The sequence below is a fragment of the Glycine soja genome, chromosome 13 (assembly GCF_004193775.1).
Source record: "Glycine soja cultivar W05 chromosome 13, ASM419377v2, whole genome shotgun sequence".
Lineage (NCBI taxonomy): Eukaryota > Viridiplantae > Streptophyta > Magnoliopsida > Fabales > Fabaceae > Glycine > Glycine soja.
In genome coordinates, this window is record NC_041014.1 from 21,804,008 (window position 1) to 21,823,626 (window position 19,619).

The 19,619-nt window shown below is 30.7% G+C and overlaps 1 protein-coding gene across 1 annotated transcript; it reads left to right on the forward strand.

Moving 5' to 3' along the window:
• The first annotated feature begins 10,792 nt into the window (after window positions 1-10,792).
• On the forward strand, window positions 10,793-16,551 carry LOC114382487 (beta-galactosidase-like). Its single transcript, XM_028341952.1, has 19 exons — window positions 10,793-11,165; window positions 11,255-11,350; window positions 11,468-11,580; window positions 11,713-11,779; window positions 11,880-11,972; window positions 12,109-12,252; window positions 12,613-12,701; window positions 12,779-12,884; window positions 13,016-13,103; window positions 13,358-13,476; window positions 13,576-13,737; window positions 13,918-14,093; window positions 14,220-14,329; window positions 14,417-14,526; window positions 14,631-14,741; window positions 14,856-14,966; window positions 15,074-15,279; window positions 15,373-15,700; window positions 16,087-16,551. The coding sequence occupies exons 1-19, from the start codon at window positions 10,986-10,988 to the stop codon at window positions 16,195-16,197; spliced, it is 2,520 nt and encodes an 839-aa protein (XP_028197753.1). The 5' UTR covers window positions 10,793-10,985; the 3' UTR covers window positions 16,198-16,551.
• Window positions 16,552-19,619: the final 3,068 nt, after the last annotated feature.

Below are 19,619 nucleotides of genomic sequence, written 5' to 3' on the forward strand. Positions count from 1 at the left end.
GGTTATAAGTTACAGGGGTATGAGATATGTAACGCGGCTAACGCCATTATCATTATCCATTATTGACAAAAAAGGTGTGGAGCCGTGGAAACTGGAAACAGATGAGCAAAGCAAAAGACAGCTAAGTTAGTTTAGGATGTGCACAATCCCAGTGGTTGTGGGTTGGATTATGATTAATTTATGAATGAAATAATCAGATTCGGTTCACATCAAATCGTAATTGAGTAAATGCATGTTTGCATTAAACTTGGGAGAGTCTAAATATATTTTTATTCTGAAAACAATAATTTCTTTTTTTATTTGGTGTATAAGAATTTGTTACACTGCATTGAAATTTGTAAAATTGCGTACTTTCCAAACTTTAAATCTAGCATTCTTTTCTTTAATTTCTGCACTCCTCTCCAATTTTTATTTTTTTAAAAGCATATATAATTTCAGCATTAATCCATTATATAGTTCATATCAAATAAAGGAAATTAATTACTTCAGTGAAGAGTGAATCTTTCATGATCAAGTAACAACAAAGCAAGAACAACACTTGCTAATAAATAAATAAAAAAGAGGCAAAACTAAGCTCTCTGAATCGTGATGAATATAAATTGGCATCCTCCCCTCCCACGATAAATTAAATTGGCATACAAAGGCCAAACATGTCAAGCTAAGCTTGCATGCAAATGATGAAATTGCTGAGAAGCCAATGACTTAATTAGCAACAACGTTAGCTACTACTACTTGAAAGGATTTCTAGTAATTAGAAAAAGGTATATATAGTAATAATGGTAAGTCAGATTAAACTTTATCTCGCAAAATGGTAAATCTATAATATATGTGGATTTATAGACTCCCAATGTATTTGATTGATCCAAGAAAAATGAAATGTAATTTTGTTTTTATAGTTACGGAGACGACTCAGACGAGTATTGACTAAAGCAAATTATAAAAGAAAAGTAAAAACCAAGGACGGATCTTAACTAATGGATCAACGTTGATCGATCGATAATTATATATTGAGTCTACGGACAGCCTAACTAAAAGAAAACAAGGTTAGTTTTGATTCAGATCATTTCAATTCTTCAACTGTTACCTAATAAAGTAATATTAGGAAGTCAATGATTCATTAATCAAGTTGCATGGTCAGTATCCCTAAAGTACTGTCACTATAAATAATAAAACAATCGGACACGTAATTAAACAAATGTTTATTAAAAATAAATAATTTCCCATTCCATTATCACCAATAATATATCTGAATTTTAATTCTGATCCCTGTTTATTGGAACATGAAACCGTGAACGATCAAGGTAGGAAATTCATTGGTGGAAATATGTATATGTATATATATATAATTTTTTGATCGCCTTTTTTTTCAACAAAATCAGATGATTTCATTTTCTTTTGTTGACGACAATTGGATAGCTAGCTGAAGTTGGTGACAGGTGCAGATCATGATTTGTGAATTGGGTTCCAATAACGTTTGTTGAAGCCTGATTTGGGTTTCTTTCATTGCAAATGCAGCACATCATGATTCGTGACCTGATTTCACTTTCAATTTATATACTGCTTAAAATGCCCTTCTTTTCAAATTTACTGATTATAACTACATACTCCAAATAAACAAGTCAAAATACAGAGAGGAAAGAGAACTACAACATGCAATTAGTATGAAATGGATAACAGCACATCTCCCTAGTCTCCTAATTAAAAACAAAATTCCCAAAGTCATATCATTTTCTATGAATAAATTGTTAAATTTTGAATCTATGGAATTCATAAAGTGGAAAGCCAACAATGTTCATTATGTATGGTTATTTTATTCTTGAGTAAAAGTCTAAAAAAGATAGCTTTACATAGCTTTTGAAAAATAAATATGTATATCATATATACTTTAAAACCTAACGGTGAGATCAAGATAACGTAAATAATTTTAATCATTAACAAAAAAATTAATGATTGATATTTTAATATATTGATTAATTATTTGTTATTCTTTTTTATATGTGCATGATATCAACTGCTAACTTTTTCTTCAACAATTGTGATTTACTTAATTACTTAATCTTCTTGAGCAAGGATTACTCATTTTAGAAGTGACGAATTCTTATTTATTTTCATATAAGAATTACTAGAAATGAAATTGATTAAGTTTTTCAGCAAAAAAAAATTGATTAACTTTATATTAATGATGCAGATTAAAAATGCCATGTGATCGTTATTATTACATCAATTCAAACTGGTAGTTGTATTTAATTTCATTGAACAGGATAGCTACAACTTGCAAATGCCATATTGTTTGTGGTCCTGACATGTGACGTTTGAGATATTGTTGTATTAATATAGTTTAATTTGGAAGTGTAAGTATTCAATAATTTTAACATTTTATGTAGAGAAATATGGAGGAATAAAGTGCATGCATCTAGATAAACAGTTTAATCAATTATTTATTTAATAAGTTTTTTATTATGTATTTTATACCATAATTTTGATCATTAATTTTATTTAGAATAAGTTTAAAAAAAACTTGATTTGATATACATATAGTACATCTTACAAAGATTTTTCTATATATAAAAAATAAACTAAAAGGTTATAAAATTATAAACTGTTTTTATAAGCATAGATAATTTTTCATAAACTCCTCAAAAACATCTACCAAATAAAATAAACATTTTTTTTTGTTTTTATCTTCTTAATTATCACTTGTCTATTGATATAATTTAGAATATCCACTTTCGATATACTTGTGTTGTTGGTACGTAGCTTTAAATGCACACACAAGTTAAATCAACCCAGTGAAAGACAACAAAATATTATGCCAAAACAAAAAAGATTTGTGCGTGTTTGGCTGTCAATATATTAAGAATGCTCTAAAGCATGATTTGACTCTCGAAAAAAGTTGTATAACTTTAAACAATTTTATCTACTACTAATTTACATAATTAAGAAAAAAATTGTGATATTTTTTATTGTTATGTCATGTTTAAATAATTTTTTCATTAACAAAATTATTATCGAATTTTTAATTTTATTCAATTAACTACTTAATATTTTAACTTTATTTCCTTTTGATTTTTTTCTTGACTCTTATCTTTTTAATACTATTTTTTTATTAACTAATACTCTATTTTCAATTACTGTTAAATAGTTTTTTTTTCCTCCTAATTCATGATCTATTATACTCCTCAGTACATTTAGACTTTTCAATATTTTTTTAATTCACTTCACGCATAGTCTTAAAGTGTTTGGAAACACGTACGTCTTGAATCCACATTCAGGCAGCAAAATCGCGTTAAAATGGCAAAATAACGCAGCAGCTATATTCACTAGCTTGCTTCTCTATGGACATAACGCGAATCTAATTCAAACACGCATGCGCTTAGTTGCCCATGTTCTAAGTGTTTCAGTGTTATTTGCGTGATTGAATTGTTGGATAGAACATTATAGTTGGATTGGATTTAGAAGTAACTATTTATGTTGTCAAATTATCAAAAAACTTTAGAAGTATTACTGCATGGTACTATAATTCTCTTAACGATACACTAAAAAAACGTTAGTATGACTCTTTTAACATAGTTTTACAAAATTATCTAATTATAACTCATGATAAATTGATTAATTTTTATAATAATTATGTTAAAAATCACACAAATGATGAAGTATGACTCCAAATATTTTATATTATCATTATATGATATTAAACTCTTCATATGTCATTTAATTATTTTATTTATATATGTAAAAAGCTTGAAGTATGACTCCAAATTTATTCTAAAATTCAATAATCCAATATGGGCATCATCATCACCACCCATAATGATAATAATATAGTTTGACATTTATTGGATAAAAAGAAGAAGGAAAACCTTCCTCTTAAGTATATGTTTGAATTCTCGTTAGCTTATCCAAAATCACATTGAAATACTACTAACTAATGTAATTTTAGGTAAATTTCACATGCGTGGTATTTCATGGAAGAGGTGAGTGTGCAGAGATTGGATTTCAAAATAATCTTGGGAACTAATTAAAAGTGTAACGCGAACAATAACATCATCTTTGTAAATTGTTACAAAGGAGTCCTTATTCTATTCTATGGCTAATTTCACCAGATGTAATAAGGATCCACTCATTGGGCACGTGACCCATGTACTCTATTTAAGATAAGGCTGGATATAAATTCTGGACGAGGTCCCCCTTAACACATGAACAGTTTGGGTACCATCAATGCACAAGTTGAATAAATGGGTCATTGGGCATATATGTTTCAAGAATCAAGATTGAGCATCAAGTGGTGGCGTACGGGAGTGAAAAGCGTGGCACTCTCATTTGATTCGCCCCTGCTTCATCAATTTTAGAGATACACGCCATGCCAATTGTTCCTATTTTGTTGCCATTTCTCTTTTTGGTACAACTTGAAATTAGTTGTTAGAAACTAAAAACTTCAACTTGAAGCTTCGTTGCCTCGTCAGTTCTCACGTTATGAAATTAGATTATGATGATGTCCGTTCATGCATCCTTGTCTCGCTTGGACCAATAACAAACTGCAAATCCTAACTGCAATATTTCACAATTCTTTGCTTGAATTGATATTGGAAAATTTTGAAGGTTAATTGAGAGTAGGTTCCAGTTTCACTGCCAAAAGATTATGTGGCAATGATCTTCATTATCTAATAGAATTCTACTGTTTTGTGGCTAGCTATCAAGTTAAGTATTATTGGAGGGAAAGGAAGCTACTTGAGTAACTTTATGGATTTAATGTTAAAAAAAAAAGCTTTATGCTTTTAGATAAAAGGATTTTTATATGTTGCATTTGCTTCCTTTATTGAAAGGTTACTAAACAGGGCATGCAAAAGGGATAAATGGTACCTGAGTTCAGTCATATGGTGGGTTATTGCTAGTCGTGATATACGATTAATTTTTGTATTGAAAGGTGCAGTAGCTGGTATCCTTGCTAAGCCTGAACCATGCACTTAGCGAGTATCATCCACTAAGCGAGATATCAACCCACTTAGCGAGTAAGAGGAATCTTGAAGGGAATCTGCTACGCAAACACGTGTCCAACGCGTAACCAGCTCGCCCAACGAGTCATCTGTCTCTTCTAGCGCTTAGAGCGCCTGGCTCACTTAGCCAAAGATCACTTACCCGCGCTAAGCGCGAAAATGGCATTAAGTGCGCCTTCGAGGACAGAAAACCATTTTTAAAGCCTGAAATGAAAAGAAAAGGGGGAGCTTGGCGGATAGAGTGTGAAGAACAGAAAATAGAGGTGCAAAACAAAGCAAGGAAGCAAAAACCTTAGCTTTTAGGAGGATCTTAGGTTTAGGAGTGATTTTTAGGTTTCTAGAGGTGGAGGAGACATCCCCACCACTGTGTAATCTGCTATTTTCTCTGAAAACCATCTTCCTGCTTGTGAAAGGTGCAGCCTTGTGATGGAAGACTAAACCCCTTTGTTGGAAAATTCTACTGAGAACTTGATGTAAATCCGTATCCTATCTATTTAAAGTTATTTTTATGTGTTCAATGTTTCTATTTGTGCTTAATCTATGCATGTTTGTGGCTTGATCACCCATTTGTATGTAAAGTTAGGAGTTTTAGCATTGGAAAATGTATTGCATCCTTAGAACGGGCTAGATTATCGTATGTCTCGACACGGAGTGCGGTGATTTAGTTTTATTATGTTGTGACCTTAATGTTGTTCGGTTAAGTTAAGTTCAACGAGACATCTGAGAATGAAGTTTAATTAGAATTAGTCCATTCATGGGAGACATCGATGTTTGGGAATGTTGTCCTCAATGTAGAACACATGAACATCTTTGAATAGAGAAAAACCCTTAATTGCATCAAGTAACTCAGTAGGAGGACCCAACGCTTTTAATTATCAGTTTTGACACCCACTTGCTTATATTTTCTGTAATTAGTAATTAGAATAGCAAACACCATAATTTTATTCATGTTCATTGTCTTTTTATACAAATGTCTGTTTATTGAATGATGTTTCACTAAATGAAACAAGTTCTCTGAGTTCAATATTCGAATTCTTATCGTTTTATTATTATTGGCACGACTCAGTACACTTACCGATAAGATTTCGCATCCATAATAACAAGTAGTATAGCGACGGAACAATTATGCACAAAAATGAGAAAACCAACCTCCAAATGGAATATTGGCCGATTCCCGATGAGACTCCTTCCTCAGTTTTTTTTTATCAGCCAATAAAATTTTATTAAAAGAAACGGGTACAAATGATACTTAATTTTTGCATTAGAGTTTGTAAACTTAATTTTATATCAATTTTATTTTATAAAGCATTTCTTTTGTTTGCATATTTTATAGAAATATTTTATTTTAAAGCAAGTATAAGTTAGGAGTCCAACTTAGTTAAATAAACAGAAGTGTGTATGAATTATTTTAAACTCTTTCGTATTTAAGTTTAATTTTTACGAATAAAAATAATTTTACATTTGAAAATATTTATATAAAAAGGAATTGATTTTGATATAATAAATATTTTATAATATTAATAAAAAATACTTTTGAATACACAATCACTAAAATAGAAAGGATTTTCCTATGTAAAATTATTATAATACAATATAATATTAAAAACCATCATTGCGTTAATTATGCGTGTGAAAAATAATCCAAAATAAGCATTGTTTTTTGGTGGTTGTCATTATATTGAAATGTTTAACCGTGTTAGTTCTAAACTAACGTAAAGATCAAATTGGCATCTTTTGGAAAAATCATGAGATAATTTTATAAATATCCCCAAACTCTCACAAATACTTATAACATACGATAAGTCTAAACAAATTGTTTGTAGACTCTTCCAAACGAAATAGAAGTAAACTAGTAGGAGAAGTTCAAAATGGATGTAGCGGAGTATAATTAATCGAAGGACAAAAACATTTAAACAAACATAAAAATTAAATTAAAATATCGTTTTTTATTAATAATAATATATTAATACTTATAGATACTAGCTAGTTTTTTATTTTCCTTCTTTTTAGCCCGAGTGATAAGACTTATTGTGTGAACTGTGAAGAGCCCTGTTTAAATCTAAAGGAACTAAAAAGTACACTAAAAAAAGTTACATATATATCAATATAATTTTTACCATATCTTCATAAGCACAACTCCTCATCCTTGATAGATAACTATCGAGCTACATTAGTTGTATAATTTTAAAAAACAATTAACATCAGATAGTTACATCTACGTGCATGTGGAAATTTGAAATTTCAATATAAAAAAGAAATAATACAACTAGCGTTTTATAGTTTGATTATAATTAAAACAACATTTGACAGAATTGAATGTGGCTGCGTTCACAAGTACCAGTACAGACCATGTGCCATAACCTATTAGATTATATTTGTTTTCAAGCAACGTATGAATTCATTATGACAAATTGACAATCATTGCAATAATACGTGATTATTATTATTATTATAAACGATAAAATCAATAATAGATTATACCTCTTTATCAGAAAAATGTGACACTTTATTTAATTTTTATTTTTATTTTGTTGGAATTTTGTTAACTTTTGTTAAAAAATACCATTATGAAAATATGTTTTATAAATTATACTACCATCTTCTAATATCTGCAAGTATTATTAAAATATACATTTCTCTATGTTGATAAATATAAATACACTCTAGAAAAATACTATTAACATATTCTCTATGATATTTTTTTGAACACATTCTCTTTCATCAGTTAATTTTTTTTGAAAATTATAAAAAACATTAAATTTTACATGATATTTAATAAATTTCTCTCATAATTTTATAATTTTCAATAAATTTCAGTCAATAATAAAATAAGTAATGTAAGAATATGTTGTTAGCATTGCTGTACCGTTTACTCTATTTTTTTGTTAAAAATAATTCTAACAAAAGTATTATTTACAACCCCTATTTTAAGGGATTTGAAAATTACATTTTTTTTATTTTCTTTTATTAAATAGAATTTTTATCCTTTAATAGATGAAAATACACCACACTTTTCATTCCATAAAAAATCAAATAATTTGTAATAAAGGGTGCGGTAATTTTTTTTTATCAGAATCATTTATATATTATGAATATAACTTTTAAAATAATTACTATAAAATCAATAATTTTATTATATAAATTTTGGTGTGAATCCAAGATATTATTCAACGGATAATGGTTAGAGACTGCATATATTACTAAAGTAAATTTTGTATCTCTCAACAAAACAAAGTGTTATTCATTCACATGATTAGGAATTAAACTTCTAAAAAGATATTAAAAAAAACTCAACTATCTACTAATTATGCTGCATTTTGTTGATAAAATTACTCTATACATAACAATTAGTAGTTAAATATTACTTCAAATATCTTTTACATAGTCTCTCCATAGTCCATACCGTGTTACTTTATTTTTATTAACAAAACTTTACATATGCTTAATGTTGCATGTGTAATGCAAGAAGTTTTAACCTATATTTTAAAGGCGTAAAATTATGTTATCAATATTTTTTTTACACTTTTATAATAAATATTTTTTCTTTAAATTCATTAGCTAAACCCTTTTAACTTTATAGTGAATAAAAAAGTTGTTACTCGGTACAATGTGTTACGACTGGTTTGAAAGAATAAAAGTCCGGGTCCAAGATCCAAATTTAAGATTGAAAATGTTTGTAGTCAAAGGATTTTACCTCATTGGTAAATGGGGACTTTTTTTTTATTATTTTAGTTGTTTTTTTCAAACAAAATATCAAAATGGATGATCAAGAAAAAATTTTACGTGTCATAGAGTCGCTATGAATGGTGGTGCACTGATCTTTTACGTCACTTATTTTACTAATGATGTAAAATAATACTTTTTTTTACACCAATTAATACTTTTTTTACACCAATTGTAAAAAAGATAGCCAATATAAAAAAATATTCTTCTACGTCAATTATTTTTATAATTGATGTAAAAAATAATGCTTGTGACAAAAAAAGACATCACAAAAATTATGTGAATTCAATTTTTTAATATGAAAATATTGGTGTAAAATTGAAATGAAGTGAATTATACTTTCATTTGTTTTGTAAATTCTTTTTGCATTTTTTTCATTATATTTAATTTTGTTTTTGTTAATTCAAGAAAAAATTATATATTGATCTTTGGAATACAAGTGATGTATACAAGTAAATAATTTGTTTGACCATTAATCTTAGTATTTTATTTAGAAAAAAAAATCCAAAATGATAAAAAAAACTCGGTACGTACGGGTTTCAGCTGCGGCAACTTGGCTTTCTTTTCCCAACCAATCCATTATTCCGATCCATTCCAATTCATGAAGCAAATTCAGAAAATGGTAGTACAATTTGTTTCTTTACACAGAGAATTCCTAAATACGCTTTTTCAACGAAAATCATCATTATCTTCTACCCAAAAGAGCTTACTAGCTACTACACTATAAGATGGAATCTCTACCTATTTTTCTTGAAAAAGGGAAGGGTGGATATCAAATACTATTAAAAACGTATAGAGAGAAGAAAGGAAAAAAAAAGTAACTATGATAAGTAATACAATAGATAAAAATTAACGAGCTCAAGTATTTGATATATAAAGGTTTTTTTTTTTTTTTAAATGAGCACCGTTCTGGCCTTTTCAAAGAAACTGCCCACTCACTGTCACTAATCAATTCATAAGTAAGATATTGAAAATAAATGAATGAAACTAAAATTATGTTCTTCCTCAAAGTGTCAATAAAATATCTCATTCAAAGAATTTTTTTAGTTATAGATTTGATGTAACACTTCACCAAAATATTATTATACTCTCCCAGAACCAAAATTGCTTCCCTCCGTGTAATGGATGGAAGCTAAAAAGTGCATGATATTTATATTTTTTGGTCACGAGGTCCATGAGAATAATAACCGGATTGGATTCAAAGCAGTTTAAAATAACGTACGTGCAGCGTCGAATCTTCCTTTATGAGTAAGAGGAGCAACATATTGCAGTGAAAAGTACCACGAAGTAGGTAGCTTTTTATGGCACTTAAACACATCTGTTTTTTTCTCTTGAATGTACACTCGTCTTGAGAAATGAAATTAAGATACATTTACCAAAGGCCAAAGCAAAGGCCGAAAATTGTTTTTCTAGTACCGGATAAATATCTATTTTAGATTGATAGTTGCACTTAATTTAATGATAAATTTATTTTTCAGCTTTATAACTTAATATTAAATTGATTTTTAAATAATATAACTTATGGTTAAATTGATTCTTAAATATTATAATTTAATAATAAAATAATCTCATAAATTTAAATTTAAGATGTTTCTATTGTATTTTTTACATATTTAATAATTAAATTTAAAATTTTTCATTTTTTAGGATTATTTTATTATCAACTCATACTTAGAAGGGCCAAAATAGGTACTTATCCCTTTGGTTCCTTTTAGACAGAATTTTTAAATTGTTCACTTACTTATTCGTCACGTTTCCTAATATTACTGGAAATTGTGACTAAACTATTCAGTTTCTGGCTTGTGTACTCTAAAGTAGGTAAGCATTATGAAAGTAATTTGTTAAACACTGGTAATTAAATATTTTTCTTTTTTAATTAGCCAATAAAAAATACATATAGTAAATAATAATCAGCTAAAATCTCTTCTTAGTCTGCTTTTTAAAAACTTTGTTTGTGGGATATGTGGTGAGTGACTCAGTGCCAACATGCAAGGAAAGAAGGAGTAAATGGGTCCCAGTTCTAGACTCCAAGGTCTCAGTGTAGCTTTGGATTTTCAAATGTATATAAGGGAGTTGCAGCCTCCTCACAAATCCACGCACCTCAACTACCATTGTAACTTATTAAAGTCTTTGCGTAAAATCTGACATCTCTTTTCAATCTCAAAAGAATCAAAAAGGCATTGTGAAGAAACAAAAATATAAGCGCGTTTCTCTTGTTCCCTTCTTATCTTTTGGAGCTTTTTTTTTTAAAATATGTGAAGGACACTAATGGGTTCACGGGTTCTAATGGAGAATTTACCAAGGGGGAATTTTTATACCCTGCTGTTGGTTTTGTGGGTTTGTGCAGTTACAGCCTCTGTGACTTATGATCACAAAGCCATTGTTGTTAATGGCCAGAGAAGAATTTTGATTTCTGGTTCCATTCACTACCCAAGAAGCACACCAGAGGCAAGTAGTACTCTTAAGTTATTTTTGTAATCACCAAAGAGTTTTCAGTTTTCACACTGAAAAGCTTTTATGTTTCTCATTGGTTGCAGATGTGGCCAGACCTTATTCAAAAGGCCAAAGATGGAGGCTTAGATGTTATCCAAACCTACGTGTTTTGGAATGGACATGAGCCTTCTCCAGGAAAGGTAATGCAAATGTTATTTTCATATTTTTATTTTTTTTTCCACATGTCAAAAGTTAAATAGAAAGCTCACTCGTGTTTTTATTTTGTGAATTTTGGTAAATTTTCAAAAAATTTACAGTATTATTTCGAGGATAGGTACGACTTGGTTAAGTTCATCAAGCTGGTGCAGCAAGCTGGCCTTTCTGTTCATCTCCGCATTGGTCCCTACATATGTGCTGAATGGAACTTTGGGTAATGATGTTGTAACCTGTCTTGTAATTCTATATAATATATTCAGAGGATAATTTCATTAATTTGTTTTTGAAAATGGACAACAATGTATAGCCATTGCTTAAAGGTCTTTCTTTTCTGGTTGATATCCAGGGGGTTTCCTGTTTGGCTCAAGTATGTTCCGGATATTGCTTTCAGAACAGACAATGAACCTTTCAAGGTTGGAATTTTCAATTTTACTCGTAGTTATTGTTGCTGTTATTTAATTATGAAATTCTGTGAATTTTCTCAGCAACCGTTCAATTTTCGCAATGATGTAGGCAGCAATGCAAAAATTTACTGAGAAGATTGTGAGCATGATGAAGGCGGAGAAATTGTTCCAGACGCAGGGAGGTCCAATAATTATGTCGCAGGTAAGGAATTGGGATTTAAATAAGACATGTATTCCTATTATTGGTTTCTTCATGTTTTATTAGTTAGGCCAACCAATTACAATAGGAATGATTAAATAATAGTATTTTGGTTTTGGCCCCAAACTGAACGTGACAGATAGAAAACGAATATGGAACAGTGGAGTGGGAAATTGGTGCCCCAGGAAAAGCTTATACCAAATGGTTTTCTCAAATGGCTGTGGGTTTAGATACTGGTGTCCCCTGGATTATGTGCAAGCAACAAGATACTCCGGATCCTATTGTAAGCACCTTTTGCTAAAAAAAAACTTTTGAAAAAAAAAATAAAAAACCATTTGGAGAAGAATTCTTATCTTTTTAGAATAAATTTGTGTCCCACATAATGTGTTTTTTGGTTAGGTACATTTTTCAGTTGTGTTTTGGTTGTTTTGTTGGGTTAGGTTGTTGCCTTTACTATTGATATATTTTAATTTTGATGTGTATTCATGTGGCCCATTTGGCCTTTCTCTGTTGTTGCTTTTCTTTTATCTCAGCAGTTCTGTAAATTTGTCCACCTTTTTACTTCAGGGTTGTTCTTCACTAGTGGTTAACGTGCCTCTTTTTGTTTGTTTCATTGGTTAATTGATTCTACTCCCTTGTATAGATTGACACCTGCAATGGATACTACTGCGAAAACTTTACTCCCAACAAGAAATACAAACCCAAAATGTGGACAGAGAACTGGACTGGCTGGTATGTTCTACTACAAATAAATGGCAATAATAATTGATCTGGATCCTGTATTTAGTTTTATGTTTCGTGTTCTGTAGGTACACTGAGTTTGGAGGCGCGGTCCCTCGTAGACCTGCAGAAGACATGGCCTTCTCAGTTGCAAGATTCGTACAGAATGGTGGTTCATTTGTTAATTATTATATGGTTGGTTGGTCATTGCATTTATGATTTATCTATTGGCAAATGTCAATAAATGTTTCCTACCTTATGTACTATACATATCCATGCCGTGGAAACTCTGATTTGAGCCTAAAATGTATCATTTTTGGATCCAGTACCATGGAGGAACTAACTTTGATCGGACATCCAGTGGCCTCTTCATTGCCACCAGCTATGACTATGACGGTCCTATTGATGAATACGGTATGCAGAGTATATAAGGTTAAATTTGTTAACATGCTTGGGAAAATGACAGCATACACATTTAAATCTCTTAAAACAAGTAGAATTTTTTTTTCTTATTTAAATTACTTGGTTTTAGTGATGCTAGAGGGGGGTTGGGGGAAGATTAATCATATTATGTTTTAGCGAATTGTACATATTCACTTTAGGCACCAAACTTGTAGGGTTGGCTGAGATATTTTCACACTAGTCTGAAGCTTGTTCAACTATGACAGGACTTCTAAATGAACCAAAATGGGGTCATCTAAGAGATTTGCATAAAGCAATAAAGCTATGTGAGCCAGCTTTAGTGTCTGTAGATCCCACAGTGACATGGCCAGGAAATAACCTGGAGGTAAAGTAATTAAGCTGGGTTATGACTTGTGAAAATACTCAACAGGCTTCTTGTTAAAACTTATTTGCTTATTTTGTTAATATTATCTATTTATCTTAGGTACATGTGTTCAAGACTTCTGGTGCTTGTGCTGCATTCCTTGCAAACTATGACACCAAATCTTCCGCAGCAGTTAAATTTGGAAATGGACAATATGACCTACCACCTTGGTCTATCAGCATCCTTCCTGACTGCAAAACTGCAGTTTTCAACACAGCGAGGGTAGGACAATACTGCTTGCCATGTTTATTTTGTTTTATTTAGTAAATGAATGTAAGATGAAAATATTTATCCAGAAATTAATGTGCTGTTCTTCAAGGACAGAAAAACATTAAATGTATTTATATTGAGACTTTTGTTTTCCAAGTATGAACATTGATGTTATAAATTTTATATATACAGCTTGGTGCTCAAAGCTCTCTGATGAAGATGACTGCCGTAAACAGTGCATTTGATTGGCAGTCATACAATGAAGAGGCTGCATCGTCCAATGAGGATGATTCCTTGACAGCATATGCACTCTGGGAGCAGATTAATGTCACCCGAGATTCTACAGATTATTTGTGGTATATGACAGAGTAAGTATCTTTCAACTGATCATGTCTTTGACCTCTAAAAGACTAATAGTTGGAATGCTCAATTTCTTGAAACTTACTGTTTATATCCCTTCTCCATCTAATAAAATATTATTGTCTCTTGTTCAGTGTCAACATTGATGCAAATGAAGGTTTTATAAAGAATGGACAATCTCCTGTTCTTACCGTAATGTCAGCAGGCCATGCTTTGCATGTTTTCATTAATGGTCAACTTTCAGGTACACAAGATTAATGATATTTTTTCGGGCTAGTGTGTTGTTATAATAATCTCCGCTTTTACTTATCCATATTCTGTATAAATGCAGGTACTGTGTACGGGGGACTGGACTCTCATAAGTTAACATTTAGTGACAGTGTTAAGCTGAGGGTTGGCAATAACAAGATTTCTTTGCTAAGTATTACCGTGGGTCTCCCGGTTAGTTCTCTTCCTTTCTAATATCTACGCGATTTCTACAACAATTTTTATTTTCAGAGTTTTTATTCCCTTTTAATCTTATGACAATGTTCTATTAATGCCAGAATGTTGGGCCACACTTTGAGACATGGAATGCTGGGGTTTTAGGCCCAGTCACACTTAAGGGTCTAAATGAGGGGACTAGAGACTTGTCTAAACAGAAATGGTCTTACAAGGTTTGTCATCAGGAATTGTTTTGCCTAGTTGCAACATTGAAAGGCTTAATCATAATGATATGTGTGTATCACCCCAAAAATAAGAGATTATTCATTTGCATTTTTGTTGGGCAGATTGGTCTCAAGGGTGAAGCCTTAAACCTTAACACTGTAAGTGGTAGTTCCTCCGTTGAATGGGTACAAGGATCATTATTGACTAAGAAGCAACCTTTGACATGGTACAAGGTAAGTAAGATTGAATTTTCAACAAAGATTGTATTTATGTCACTGTGATCACCCAAGTGGTCAAGTCTGAATATATTCTGACTCATTTTATTCTGTAATGTCATTAGACAACTTTTAGCACACCAGCAGGCAACGATCCGTTAGCTCTAGACATGATTAGCATGGGAAAGGGTCAGGTATGGATAAACGGTCGAAGCATTGGACGCCATTGGCCTGGATATATAGCACGTGGTAGTTGTGGGGATTGTTATTATGCTGGGACTTACACTGATAAAAAATGCCGGACAAATTGTGGAGAACCATCCCAGAGATGGTAAGAGTTGACAGTGACACAAGTTGTTTACTACATTGAAAGGAGTGACTTGAATATCATGATTCATGACAACCTATTGTTGGCATTGGACAGGTACCATATTCCTCGGTCGTGGCTGAACCCAAGCGGCAACTATCTGGTTGTGTTTGAAGAATGGGGAGGTGATCCTACTGGAATTTCTTTGGTGAAAAGAACAACAGCAAGTGTGTGCGCTGATATATTTGAAGGGCAACCAACTCTGAAGAACAGGCAGATGCTAGACTCTGGCAAAGTTATTAGACCCAAGGCTCACTTGTGGTGTCCACCTGGGCAAAAGATCTCTAAGATTAAATTTGCAAGTTATGGATTGCCACATGGAACTTGTGGAAACTTCAGAGAAGGAAGTTGTCATGCTCACAAATCATATGATGCTCCTCAAAAGGTATCCCAATCAGCTAGACCCTTCTACAATTTAGATATCTTCTGATGCATGCTGTGCTATTTCACTCAGACAATTGCACTCAGTTCTCTTGGAAGCCAAGTTGAACTTATAGTCCCTGGATTTTCTAATGATTTACAAACTTTTATAGTCATGAATACTTGTGTTATATTCTGTATTGGCTTTTCTCTCTTACTTCTTGTTTTATCTGCTCACTGAACTTTTGTGACATCTACAATCAGCAATTGCTAAATAAACCTTTTGGTTCTGAATGATTATATTATATCCTTTCTGATTAGCTTTAACATGTTATGCTAATGCATCTTTTTTTGCTTCTTATTAAAATTATTTTTTTCTTCCGCTACTTATTGTCTTTGTATTATTTGTAGAACTGCATTGGCAAGCAATCTTGCTTGGTGACTGTAGCTCCTGAAGTTTTTGGGGGAGACCCGTGTCCGGGAATTGCAAAGAAGTTCTCACTTGAGGCACTATGCAGCTAGGATCATGTGATGCAACAATTTACCTGATAAACATGGAGCAGATTTATTAAGCTCAATATAGAAAATAACGATACCCCTTCACTTTGTGTAGTTGAATTCCATACATACAGAATGCAAACATGCACCGGCTGCGCGAAATCGAATGTAAATAAAAGAAATTGGCTGCAAATGTAGTACATAGTCAGATTATTCTGCTGATTATTACTCCATACACTAGGGGGCTTTCAATAATGAAGCATTGAGCAGCCCCTCATACACATTTTTTTTCTATAAAAGAATAGTTGGACACGAGAAAGGTGTCAGATAACTACACCATTATTCTACCAGAAAATAAATGTTATTTTTCTATTGAAATTTTTATATAAGAACAAATTGAAAGTAAGAAATAGATTATTTTAAGTGGCATTTGGAATATTTATCCTATTCCACCGTAGCAGAAATTTGGTTCTTAGTATTAGATTTTTGTTAAAAAAAAAAATCGTCTACACGTGTCTATAAATCTTAATTGAAGAATTGGAGTTGAATTATCTTGTGGTTATATTTGATCAAGTACCTACTGGCCCAAACCCAACTTGATAATAAAAATTATGTGAAGACAGACTTTGTTTCAATATCTGTGAACCTTAAGGGTACATGCTACTTCGTCCTCGTCTATAACTCACTCAAAGTGCCAAACTATTTTTTGAGTTCGAGATTCTTTTATTCTAGTACAGTGATCAACTTCACAAAATGTTGATGAAATCTGTTAAAATGGACTTTGACTTGTTGCTTTTGTTACGACGGATTTCACATCATGTTACATGTGCAATATATTTGATAATAATTTTTTGCTTATTCCATAACCTGATTCCTAAAAGAAGTAGACAAGGCCCAGGAAAAAAAGAAATAGCCTAAGGTAAGAAATCCTTATTCTAAGGTATCCCTATTAATTTGATAGGTATAGCTTAAAGTTAAGCTTCTGATTCCATTTTTTTTTTCTTTTTTTGGTGTGTGTGTGAAAAATTGCATCTACAGTTTCCTCAGTTACAGGCTTATTGAAGAATGTCTCAATTTTTCTCAGTGTAGCATATAATCAAATTCATTTTTGGTTCCTAGTAAAGGGACTTCTCCCTTAACTGTATTACACACCTTACCACAGCAGTCTGCTGTCCTAATGGTAATATTACACAGACCGTCCACAAGTTCAAACCGGTAAATCCAATTTTACCTGGACGGACGAATAATTGTTGGTCCAATTAGAATTTTATTGCTCCCTGTTTGGTTGGACGGAAATAAGGTGGGGAAGTAGAAACAGAGATAATGAAAATAATGTTGGTTGTTTCTTTTTATTCGCGGGAATCGAACACCATGTAAAAAAAATTATAATTTTCATGAACTATGCTTAAGCAATTTAACTAGATCCTTTTGTTAATAATATTGATTGTTTGATATCATAGAAATGGAGTAGAAATAGAGTGAGTTATTAGTATTTTCTCAGCATATTTTCCATCTATTTTTATTTATCTATCTCTTTTCTTATTTATTTTTTTATTTCCTTTCAATTAAACACCTTTAATTTTCAATTCTTTTTATATATTTTCATCCATTCTATATAATTTTGCTTTCTGTCAAATGGGTCCTTGATGAATAGTACATGGCACAAAATTTATGGGGGCAAATATGCAGCTTGCTTTTTTTTAATGATACTATCATATTAGTATTAACTAGTTTCATCAACAATAATAATAAACTTTAAACAGACTGATATTTTCTCATATACAATGCTTTGATTGAATTGAAACAAACGTACTGAACAGCGTCAATAAGTAAGATTTTACACTCTGCAACACAATCTGTATAATTAGCACGTGTCGAGAATTCAATGGTCCTTCCAGTCAGGTCCAAGTAAAGCTTCAGCAGCCAGCAGGTTTGTGTGGCGTTAGTTATCCATACATCGAATGATTATCTGCATAATATTGGTTGTTAACATTTAATCAAATAGTTAACGAATCAATTTGATTTACTCATAACAGACCAAAGATATTGCGGCCAAGTATCATAATGATGATTAGAGGTAAAAAGGTGATATTTTAATAATTAAAATATTGGAAATTTACCAACAAAATCTAACATAGATAAATAACTGAATTTTTTAAACATATTTTTAAAAGTTTGATTTCTAATCATATGCTATGCGAAATTTTTTTGGTTAGGAGAGTTAAAATCTATTTAAATATTCTTTGTATTTTGAAAAAAAGGACTTTAATATAATTTTGGTTCTCATGTTTTATTTAATTTATAATTTTGATTTCTCAATTTTAAAATAAAGACAATTGGTCTCCTATTAAAAAAATCATAATTTTAATTGGTTTCTCAATTTAACTTATATTTTATTTCTTTTATTTTAATTTGAACTCTAGACCTAATATATTTATTTTATTTAAAATACCATCAAAATTTTATTTTATTAATTACAATGTAAAAAATAGAAGAAATAAATGTAAGAAAAAAATGAAAATTAAACCAAAGTTATAGAATTTTTAAAATAGGATGACAAAAAAAATCCATTTTAAAATAGAGAGATCGAAATTATGAATTTGACAAAATAAGGAAATTAGATTTGTATTTTTTAAAAAAAAGTCATATTAGAAATTTGGAATAGGTATTATGTAGTGACATGGAGTGAGAGAAATTAGAAGAGTGTTAATATCATAATTTGTAACAAATTTTTTTCTAACCTTTTTTTTTATTAGTTCAAATTTACGTAAATTTCTTTAATTTGAAAAAGATGCTCACTGAATAAGAACTCAAACTCACATGTTTAATGATATTTACATAAATTTTACTTAATATGAAAAAATATGTATGCTTTAAAAAAAATGAAATAAATATGTATGAGAGAAAATATTAAAGAACTGTTATTAGAATTAGGGTGAGCCAAGGAAAATAGATTCGCATTTGTTTGTTTACGTGTCAGCCAAAGACTTGTTAGTTATTAGGTAAAGCATTGGTTTGTGACATGCGATCTCTAAAGTGTGATTGAAGCCCACTAGAGACAGGAAGAGACAGCAAGTGAGCCATTTCAGTGTTTTTTTCACCCTCTATCATTTTTCTGATTTTTTCAGTTTTATTTTCTCTATCTTTTTTTTTCTGATTTATTATTCTTATTATTATTCGAAGGATCACTGCGATTGAACTAATAATATAATAATGTTTTTTCTTTCCTATTCTTTTTTTATATTCCAATATACTATTTTACTATGTTCATTTTTTTTAAAAGTAATATGCTAAATAATTAGATAAGATAAAAGAGAAATATGTGTTCTGTTGTGAGTGTAAAAAGAAGTATCATAAAAAATTAATGCTGTAAAAACAAAAAATAGAACACAATTAAAAATGGGAAACCTGGGGCAGTGGCTGGAAAAACTTACGAGTTACGAGAA

Coding starts and splice junctions, on each gene's coding strand:
- LOC114382487 (XM_028341952.1), top strand. CDS start 10,986: ATGGGTTCACGGGTTCTAATGGAGAATTTACCAAGGGGGAATTTTTAT. Junction 13,104..13,357: donor CGGTCCTATTGATGAATACG/GTATGCAGAGTA, acceptor CAACTATGACAG/GACTTCTAAATGAACCAAAA. Junction 14,330..14,416: donor CATTAATGGTCAACTTTCAG/GTACACAAGATT, acceptor GTATAAATGCAG/GTACTGTGTACGGGGGACTG.